Source organism: Oncorhynchus clarkii, chromosome 21, assembly GCF_045791955.1.
Source record: "Oncorhynchus clarkii lewisi isolate Uvic-CL-2024 chromosome 21, UVic_Ocla_1.0, whole genome shotgun sequence".
Classification (NCBI taxonomy): domain Eukaryota; kingdom Metazoa; phylum Chordata; class Actinopteri; order Salmoniformes; family Salmonidae; genus Oncorhynchus; species Oncorhynchus clarkii.
Window position 1 is genome coordinate 45,741,585 of NC_092167.1, and position 10,899 is coordinate 45,752,483.

At 42.7% G+C, this 10,899-nt stretch overlaps 1 protein-coding gene across 4 annotated transcripts in view; it reads left to right on the top strand.

Moving 5' to 3' along the window:
- The window catches only part of LOC139379098 (protocadherin 7b), a 214,646-nt gene extending 204,121 nt beyond the window's left edge, over window positions 1-10,525 (top strand). For 2 of the 4 annotated variants that reach the window (XM_071121906.1, XM_071121907.1), the window contains exon 3: window positions 6,231-10,525. In XM_071121906.1, the coding sequence (XP_070978007.1) occupies window positions 6,231-6,706 (476 nt within the window). In that variant the 3' untranslated portion in view covers window positions 6,707-10,525. Of the gene's footprint in view, window positions 1-4,657; window positions 4,677-6,230 lie in introns of all 4 variants that reach the window. The other 2 variants (XM_071121908.1, XM_071121909.1) reach the window with 2 other exon arrangements.
- The last annotated feature ends 374 nt before the right edge of the window (window positions 10,526-10,899 follow it).

A 10,899-nucleotide genomic window follows, 5' to 3' on the forward strand; every position in this document is an offset into this window, starting at 1 on the left:
AGAGCTCTGCTCTCAGTCGTCCAGCTGTAAGATAGACATGTCTTCCCACCAGCGATGTAGCAGCGTGTTGCCTTCATGGTGGCAACATTGACTTTCGTCCATCTGTAATTACCTCATAGAAAGGAGGACATATTTCCCTTCTCAGATCTGCCCCCACCAGCCCACCAGCCCACCAGTCCACCAGCCCACCAGTCCACCAGTCCACCAGCCCACCAGTCCACCAGTCCACCAGCCCACCAGTCCACCAGTCCACCAGCCCACCAGTCCACCAGTCCACCAGCCCACCAGTCCACCAGTCCACCAGTCCACCAGCCCACCAGTCCACCAGTCCACCAGTCCACCAGCCCACCAGTCCACCAGCCCACCAGTCCACCAGTCTATACCTTTGAAGGGGACTGAGTGCTGGGTACATTAAGTACAAACCCGCTTGTCAGAAATCCCCTTGCATTAGAGTGACAGTGGTTAGCTAGCTGGGCCCTTGTGTTAGAGTGACAGTGGTTAGCTAGCTGGGCCCTTGTGTTAGAGTGACAGTGGTTAGCTAGCTGGGCCCTTGCGTTAGAGTGACAGTGGTTAGCTAGCTGGGCCCTTGTGTTAGAGTGACAGTGGTTAGCTAGCTGGGCCCTTGTGATAGAGTGACAGTGGTTAGCTAGCTGGGCCCTTGCGTTAGAGTGACAGTGGTTAGCTAGCTGGGCCCTTGTGTTAGAGTGACAGTGGTTAGCTAGCTGGGCCCTTGTGTTAGAGTGACAGTGGTTAGCTAGCTGGACCCTTGTGTTAGAGTGACAGTGGTTAGCTAGCTGGGCCCTTGTGTTAGAGTGACAGTGGTTAGCTAGCTGGGCCCTTGTGTTAGAGTGACAGTGGTTAGCTAGCTGGGCCCTTGCGTTAGAGTGACAGTGGTTAGCTAGCTGGGCCCTTGCGTTAGAGTGACAGTGGTTAGCTAGCTGGGCCCTTGTGTTAGAGTGACAGTGGTTAGCTAGCTGGGCCCTTGCGTTAGAGTGACAGTGGTTAGCTAGCTGGGCCCTTGGCAAGCACAGCCACTGTTCTCTATTCCGCTGTGGACTCCCCTGCCCTGGGGTAGAAACCTTGCAGCTGCCATTTTCTATGGCGTTCTGGAGCTCTAAGGTTATGGCGATGCTTTGACCATGGAAAGTGACCCAGATGTTTTGTTTTTATTGGAGTAGGCGTCGGGACAAAGACCACCCTGCTCTTTATACACTTACTAAATGTTGTGTAGAGAGTACGCTCTTCCTACTTCCTTCCTATAGACAGTTTTTCATGAATTGCGTCGACTTAAATTAGGACTGTTGTGTTGTACAGTACCATCGTTTTGTCCCTGTGCCCAACATTATGGCCTTCTTCCTGAGTAGGCTGTTACAATTTCTTCTCTCTAAAAGGCTGACTCATATACTCTCATGCTGTGGTAACCTTACCCTTCCAATGACCTTTGTCTAAAAATAAATGTTCCCTAGCACAATGTGATTATAAATAAAATGAAACCCCAACAGGGAAATGTTTTTCTTAAATAAAAAAAGATAAACTTTAAATTAAAAATCCAATTAGATAATTTTTTATGTAACTGGGAGGGCCACACGAAATACAGCGTCGCACACGTCCTCTGCAGTCACTAATAAGAGAAAAGAAAAAGGTGAAATAAAATATCCTGTTTAAGAAATTTGGATCACATTGTTTTAAGTGCTTTTTTGACGATTTTGGCTCCCGACAACTAGTATGATTCAAGTGTCTTTAATACAGGCATGTCAATGGATAGCCCTGTCCCTAGGGGCTTTCAAAATGGTGGACAGCGAGGAGGAAATGGTCCTTTACTACATAGAGGAGCTCTCTCTCTCTCTCTCTCTCTGTCTCTCTCTCTGTCTCTCTCTCTCTCTCTCTCTCTCTCTCTCTCTCTCTCTCTCTCTCTCTCTCTCTGTCTCTCTCTCTCTGTCTCTGTCTCTGTCTCTGTCTCTGTCTCTGTCTCTGTCTCTCTGTCTCTCTCTCTCTCTCTCTCTCTCTCTCTCTCTCTCTCTCTCTCTCTCTCTCTCTCTCTCTCTCTCTCTCTCTGTCTCTGTCTCTGTCTCTGTCTCTCTGTCTCTCTCGGTCTCTCTCTCTGTCTCTCTCTCTATCCGTCTCTCTCTCTGTCTCTCTCTGTCTCTCCCTCTGTCTCTCCCTCTCTCTCTCTCTCTCTCTCTCTCTGTCTCTCTCTCTCTCTCTGGCTTTGATCTTCTGGCCTAATTCATTATCACAGTGTGAAACCTCTTCAAATTTAGCTGGGCTCCAGAGTCAATGGACCGTGCTGCTACTGAGCAATGAGCTTATCTCTGCTCTTACCGAAAACACTCTCTTTCTTCATGAAATATCCATATTTGTACTTTATTATATTACAGTATACAGTATACTAAGTCATCCCATCTTGTACTTTTATCATCGTTGTTGTATTTCGAGTGATGCAAGTCAAATAGAAGCGTGTTGGAAAGGCTTGTCATCACAACAGCAGTAATGTGACAACGGCACTTTGTTTTTACTAAACCTTTATTTAACGAGACAAGCCAGTTAAAGAACAAATTATTATTTACAATGATGGCCTAATGGGGAACAGTAGGTTAACTTCCTTGTTCAGGGACAGAACGACAGATTCTTTACCTTGTCAGTTCGGGGATTTGATCCAGCAACACTTTTGGGTACTGGGCCAACGCTCTAACCACTAGGCTACCTGCCGCCCCAACTTAACCCCCCACCCCGCCCCGCCCCGCCCCACCCCACCCCACCCCACAACAACAACAGATGTATGTGTGTCTTTCAGAAAGTTTGGATTAAAAGCGGAAGTCACGTTTCAATTGGACCTTGTGAGTCATCTTAATTGGACCAATAGAGTCATCTTAATCTTAGCCATAGTCTCTTAATCGTTATTAGCACCTGATGCTGTTGATATTAACGCACTAGCCAGCTGTTTTCCCTGTGAGAAAAATCACTGTAGATGGTTAAATATAATACACTCTTTCCTCTGAGATGACTGAGTACTGTAGCAATGCTCATGTAGAAGGCAGCCTAGCCCTGTGTGGAGGCCCACCTCTCTCACTCAAGGCAGTGGAGACGCTGCAGGTTGGACTGAGCAGGGCAAGAGGTGCTGAGAGGATGATTGGGGGCGAATAGTCTGGTGATCAGATGAGGCCGGGGCAAATCCGGGAGAGCCGCTGTCGCAGTGCTTTGTGGGTAGCAGCTCAAGACTACAACCTTGATGGCTCAGCTGTAAGCCAGGCTGAGATGCAAGAGCCAATCAAGGCAATTCATCCAAGGAAAGATGGCTCTTTGCTCAGACAGATATTTGATCTCTGATTGTATCTACTTGAAGGCTCAACCATCAAGAGCCACTTTGGAGAGAAAAGGAGATGTCTTTTTCTTCATTTCTTTCTTCTTCTTCTTTGCCTTCCTCCATCCATTCTACATGTGTTACCATTTCCCTGTGATCGTTTGGCATGTTAACAATCGACTGCGGTTGCCATGACTTCATTCTCTTTGTTTCCTGCATATTTTTTGGGGGCTGAAATGTATATATTTTTCTGGGTCACAAATGCCATGGAAAATCCACCAAATGTCTTGAATATGTTTTCAAAATATCGTCTAGGCTTACATACACTTACATATACCCACTTCTTGCCGACTGCATATGGATTTGTAATGACCCATGGCTACATTGATTTATTGAGGTGATTTGCAGTATTGTGATCTGTATTTCTGTGGTGAATAGGCAAGGGACTCAGAAACAGAACAGCGGAATGGCACTCATGATGCATTTGATTTAAGATGTAGCTTTGAAAATGTAAATGGAATAAGAAGCATCCCAATCAACAGAGTTGTATTGCTCTCCTGCTCTGTCCCTCTCTATCTTTTGTCTATCTATATTAGGGTTGCAAAGATACTGGTAATTTACCAAAGTTACGGGAATCTTCAGTAATTTGTTTTAATTAACAGAAAATCTACGTCAATCTATCGTAACTTTGGTAGTTTATACTTGAATGACGTTTTTTTTTTTATTATTCATATCTAGTATTATTTTTAGGATAAGGTTTTACAGCTTTGTCGGTTGATTTTTTTATTTGGAAAATATAAATTATATTTTTAATTACAGACACTTATAATCTGAAATACCAGAAAGGGCCACTAGATGTCTTGTGATATATTTTGTATATTTAACTAGGTAGGTCAGTTAATGACATATTCATATTTATAATGACAGCCTTCTGAGGAACACTGGGTTAACTGCCTTGTTCGAGGGCAGAATGACAGATTTTTTACTTTGTCAGCTCGGGGATTTGATCCAACAACCTTTCTGTTACTGGCCCAACTCTCGAACCACTAAGGTACCTGCAATCCTTGAAAGAAACAACAATTCCGGTAGTTTACTGGTAAACTTGAAAGTTTCCAGTAAATGACCCTCCCTTTGCAACCCTAATCTCTATCCAGTCTTGTCTTAGAGCATGTTTATCTCCAGTCCAAACTAGACATGTTTCTATACATATATTTCATTAGTTTCATTGATACCTTGTTTTATATTGAATTGCAGTCTAATTCAATGCAGTGGAGAATTTCTCATACCGTATATTATTTTCTAAATACCTACAATGCCAAGCACAACCAGTGATTCTATTCTATTCTTCTTTTACAGGAGATAAAGAGCATTAAAAGTAAGCCATGGTTAACATTTTCCAAAGCCAGGGCAGCATGCTTTCTGCACTCTACCTCTCCTTGCTTGTTAATCTCATACATCACATCTTTCTAGCCATTAGCAGACCCATCTAACATGGCATCTATACTGAGTGTACAAAACATTTTGCTCATGTCATGACCAGGTTGAAGGTTAAGATCTCTTATTGATGTCACTTGTTAACTCCTCTTCAATCAGTGTAGATGAAGGGGAGGAGACAGGTTAAAGAAGGATTTTTAAGCCTTGAGACAATTGAGACATGGATGATGTATGTCTGCCATTCAGAGGGTGAATGGGCAAGACAAAGGATGCATGTGCCTTTGGGATATGGTAGTAGGTGCCAGGTTTGTAGGTGCAAGAATAGTCAACCACCCAAAGTACATCCAGCCAACTTGACACAACTGCAGGAAGCATTGAAGTCAACATGGACCAGCATCCCTGTGGAACGCTTTCGACACCTTGTATACCCCCGACGGATTGAGGCTGTTCTGAGGGCAGAATGGGTTGCAACTTAATATTAGGAAGGTGTTCCTAAAGTTTGGTTACCTCGGTGCATGTCACGATGCCGCTGTCAACTTTGAACGTCAACTTATAGCTTTACATCTGAGCTGTACATCTGTTTCGACTCATAAGATACATAGTTATCGTAGACATCTTTTCTGTGGATCTTCTGATCTGGTTTACCAAGTAAACAATACCACAGGTATGGTGACCAGCTGCAGCAGTAGTCGCGGTAGTAGTGACCCTTTTGATGGTGCGTCTTGCGTTGCAGTGCTAGTTTTTAGTGTTGTGTTTAATGCATACAACGCTTCTTTGTAAAACAAATAACACTGTAGTTAATCTTCGCTTTCCTTTATCTGCCTGGTAATTGGTTAAGGTCCTTAGCAGAGGATTTTAGAGGAGACTAGGTGATTGACGAGTAGATTACTTGGTTCAGACAGTGACTACGTTGTGTCTCTAGAAAATACTTTGGCTTATCTAGAGCTTGATATCACAGTCTCTCTCACATCCTGCAGTACAGCAGTCTACTCACACATACAGAGTAGATAGCATGTCATTTGACAACACAATTTGCAAAACGCCACATTTTGAAGTCTGACATTATTTCAGCTACGGTTCATGTCACTTTTGTTTCAGTTTGAGGTGTTGTCGATGTTCGGTGTTGTTGTTGTTGTTTTTAACGTGTATTGTTTTGTTTGTTTTGGTCATGTGGTGTGTGTTCTGCATGAAAGCAAAATCAATTTTTTAGCAATTCAATCTGAATACATCTGTCAGTGATACAATTCCAATGATAGAACACATTGAGATGTGATAATAACAGCGTTTATGAGAAAATGTACAGACTCATGCAGCTAAGGGAAGAAAAATAAACTTCCTGTTAACAAATTTCTTGCGACCACAACCCTCAACAAAGTGGCAGGAATTGTCAGTGTGAAAGACTCAGCTTTTCTATTAATTATATATTAGTCCCACTTTGGGGAAACAGAACACTTTCACTAACGAACCTTCTCTATTTTCCTTCTCTACCCTGCAGACACCCGGACCTTGCCTGACGTAGCCATGACAGGCAAGTGCACCCGGGAATGTGACGAGTACGGCCACTCGGACTCCTGCTGGATGCCTGTGCGCACGTCGCCCGAGCGACGGCCCAAGACGACCACCACCCAACAACCAAAGCTTTCCACCTTCATGACCAGTGGCGGTAGCGGCAGCAACCCTCCCGAGCAGCAACAACATCCTGGCAGCCAGGAAGCCCTGGTCGCCATGGCCAACGGAGACCCCTCCTCTCACGTGATGCTGGGCAACGACCGCAACCGCAACTTGCTCAATAAGAAGATGGCCTCCTCCTCGTCCTCCTACGAAGCTTTCGGCTCGCCCAGCTTCAGCCCGCCGGGGGTCGAGGAGGGGGTGGTGGTGGGTCACCCCATCGAGGAGATCCCCCTGGCCCCCACCGGGGAATACAAACCCTCATCCTGTGGCACGCTCACCCGCCGGGAGGTCTACCTGTGAGGGGGGGCGGTGGAGCTAGCGCCACGGTATGCATGGTTCTAACAACAACAACAACAACAACTATAGTAGGCAACCACGACGACAACAACTGAAGACACTTTTTACTGTACCAGACCGACCTTAACTGAGCAGGAAAGGTCCAAGGATAACCCCTCTACTAGACAACAACAAACATCAAAAACAACAACGTGAAACAATGCTAAAATCAACGTGGATACAAAAATAATTCCATTTTGTAATTCAGATTCTGACCTTATCTTGCAAGAGGAAGAGGAGGATGGGGCTATTGGTGGGACTTGAAGCGAGACATTGGATAACTGCTGCCGGCCGGCGAGTCGGGCCAATGGGAACATTACTGCTGCCTGATGATCACCACTGTACAATTACCAACTCATTTCCATAAAACATGCATGCATTATCTCTCCCTGACCCCACCTCCCAAAGACTGTACTGTACAAAAAGAGGACCTTCCTTTTTTCCCCCCATCTTTTTCTATAACTCGAGTGTGACAATGAAACGTGTGACAGAGGACCGATGTCATGCCTTTTGGGGACTTAGTGGCACTCCCACCCTGATGCAAATGTCATATACATTCAATAATGTGTCACGTAACACATGTCACGTGTCATGACCCCCCCCCCCCCACCCTGTGCTACCCACTCTTGATCCCGTAGTTTCCACAGCTTATGATATTAAGTTGCGTTCCTCCAAAACACAACCAAACAACAACAGACTGTGAAAGCTACTAGCATGGCATCATAGATCATAACATTTGGGAAAGACTAAGCTTTAACTTTCTGTCCTGTGGATAAGACGGTGCATATCGCCTCATTCGTGGCAGAATATCATTGACAAATGGAGGAGTCAATACGGTTGGCAATGTCCTAGCCATAGGAGTCCATGAAACACACAATGTCCTAGCCATAGGAGTCCAAGAAACACACAATGTACGATGAACTGATGTCCAAGTATGCTTATTTACGAGTGTGCTCACTTTGTCTCTCTCATAGACACCAACACAAGTGTACGTTGTACCTATACATCGATTCAGACCCTTTGACCTTTAAAGCTCACTTGTCTCTCTACCTTACTCTGCCTCTCTTTCTCTGTCTTTGGATGGCCTGAGAGTTGAAGACTAAACCGCCCTTCCAGATGTAATTTTCTATCTAGAGCCAATCTGAATTGGTTGTCGTTCTTTGCTTGAATTGCGTAATATGTGTACGTTGTTGTGCATACTGTATCACCCCCGGAAAATATTGTTTCCTATTCAGATGAAAGTTACAAAGCTGATTATGGTTATCCTCTTGCCCACACAGACAAGCAGACACAAATCAACACACACAGCTAACATGTCATGGTTACACTTTAGGTGAGTTAGTTATGGGAGGTGCTGGGTATGTAAGAGTGAACATGACAGGGTAGGTTGAGCTGAACCAGAACAGTGATGTGGTGAGGTCTTGCCGTGACATTTATTTTGTGTTAGCGTGTGTGCTAGATTGAACAGTACATGGTACATAACACTGACACGAACACACTATCTATCGTATATCTATCGTATAATAGTAAGCATAGACATACACTCTAAGTCCATGTCCACCTTCCCATAAATGGAGATGTCACTAATGGCGGAAGTAGATTTTCACATTGACACAGACAGACATCTTTTTGAGCAAGAATGTAAGAACCTGCTCAATGAAGTACAATCAAACACACCTGCTGATGTACAGTCAGAAAAAGGGGTGTGAAAATACAATGGTTTAACATTGTACCTTACAAGTTAATATGAACGAGAAACCAAAACGTAGGGAATACAAACTGGCATATGGATTCATCATTTTATCAGAGAGTAACTACAATACCACGTAGGAATAGCTTTCGGTAGTTATGTTGCTTTAAATACACACGTGTAAATGTATAGTGAGAGTACGGGTTGAATTGAACAAGGGCACCACATGTAGGAGAATATCTGTTGTAGTTTGGACTGACACAACCATATGCACACACACACACACACACACACACATAATATGAAGATATTGTGCCTCCTTACCAATCGCAAGTTGTGTTTTTCTGCCGGTACTGTAAGTAGGCACAAGGTCTTGCCGCCATAACTGAGAAAAATGAATATCAGATGCAATGGAAACCCTTGTATATGTTAGCTAACCCTTTGGTTCAAAACAACTGCTATTTGGCAGTCCACCAATCTGTAGTCTGTAAGTACTACTTGTCGTTCGAAGAAGCGCTCCTATGCTTATAAACTGTATACATAAATATGTACTTTTTACTGCATGTTTAAAGGGAATTTACTTCACTTAATGAGGAGAATTAAATGTACAAAAAAATAAATCCTTAACCGGTGAACATGGAGGTCCATCTTGTTGCTTGCTTTGGTTTTACCTAACAGACATTAGCCATGTAGTACGATTAATAAGTATATCGATTTGAAGAGGAAGACATGTATGTTTATTTTGCATATTTATTTCATGTTCCATCATATTTTGTTGATTGTTGGTTTTGTTTTATTCCTTTCAGACACATTTTCACAGCGTTCCCCAATTCCATTGAACAGTTAACCCTACAGTAAACCCTACAGTAAACCCTACAGTAAACCCTACAGTAAACCCTACAGTTAACCCTACAGTTAACACTACAGTAAACCCTACAGTAAACCCTACAGTTAACCCTACAGTTAACACTACAGTAAACCCTACAGTAAACCCTACAGTAAACCCTACAGTTAACCCTACAGTTAACACTACAGTAAACCCTACAGTTAACCCTACAGTTAACACTACAGTAAACCCTACAGTAAACCCTACAGTAAACCCTACAGTAAACCCTACAGTTAACCCTACAGTTAACACTACAGTAAACCCTACAGTTAACCCTACAGTTAACACTACAGTAAACCCTACAGTGATAACAGTACTTCAGTTGAAGTAGTCCTACCCTATCCTGCGTCCTCACCTGGAAAAGTCTGACATACATAATACAGTGAGACGATTCACAACGTTCTACCGGCACGGCATTTACGTTTCATTTCTCCCTCTTTTTTTTTTGTATTTGATGTACAATAACAATCAGAATATTGGAAATGATCATCGTTATGCATTTTATTCTGTTTTTTTTTCTCTTATATTTTCTGGTGCAACTTTGTATATTTAGAGTGCTTCTGTAAAAAAAAAAAAAATGTAAAAAAACAAAACAAAAAAAAACTGTAGAGTGAATGCAAAATATGCAATTGTGCCTTTTTATACCGATTGGTATGATTCAATGTTGGTTTGGAATGGTACAAAACCAATTATGCTGACATGCTTTCTAAAAGTAGTGGGGATGATATTATAGTCCAATTTTAAATACCTCCTGAGGAACTTGTACGATCGAGGAACGATCCAGTTACTTTCTGTCTTCTCGGGATGTGACCAGTCAAATGTTTGTAAGCCTGTTGACACAGTGTGGTACAATGATGTGGAGTGGCTATTGGATGGGTCTCAACGTGGAATGTTCAAGGTATTAATATCCATTCCTAGCATAGTGTACTTTCATAACCAAATTACTACTTTTTGTACTGCTAAATACTAGTAATAATGATGACGTAATGGAAAAATGATTATCCTATTGCTACAGTGTTCTGCTGATGTACATATTCAGTGCGACAACCTTGTGTGCATGAAACAACTCTCCTGGATTGAACACATTGAGTGTAGTAGAAGAAACGCTTGGAGACATTTGACAGTTCAGGACGCGAGGAAGCCGATAAATGCTAAATGCAGAGGTTGGAAAAGTGAGGAGTAAAAAAAAAAAAATGTTTAAAAAAAATGCTGCAAGGTCGAGATGCTGACAGAATGCACACCTCAGGACGTAAAGCAACCCCTAAAACACATTTACAACACATGCATTACAAACAAAAGCTCAACACATACACCATTTTTTACAAAGCATGATGCGTTACAACACAGGAAACAAGAAAGAAGTTGTATAGTGGGTTCTCGTTGTGTTATACTTTCAGTGAACATAAAGGAAATTGCATGTCTGTGTTTCTAGAAAGACTGAGAAATTTCTATATAGTGTTATAATAAGCTTTTTTGATTGTCAAAAAATGCAATTCTTTACTCAAACATTCAATAGGCTACTTGTGCTTACTTCTAAATGTACAATATTATCTGATAGAAAAGAAACAGGGACAATATCAA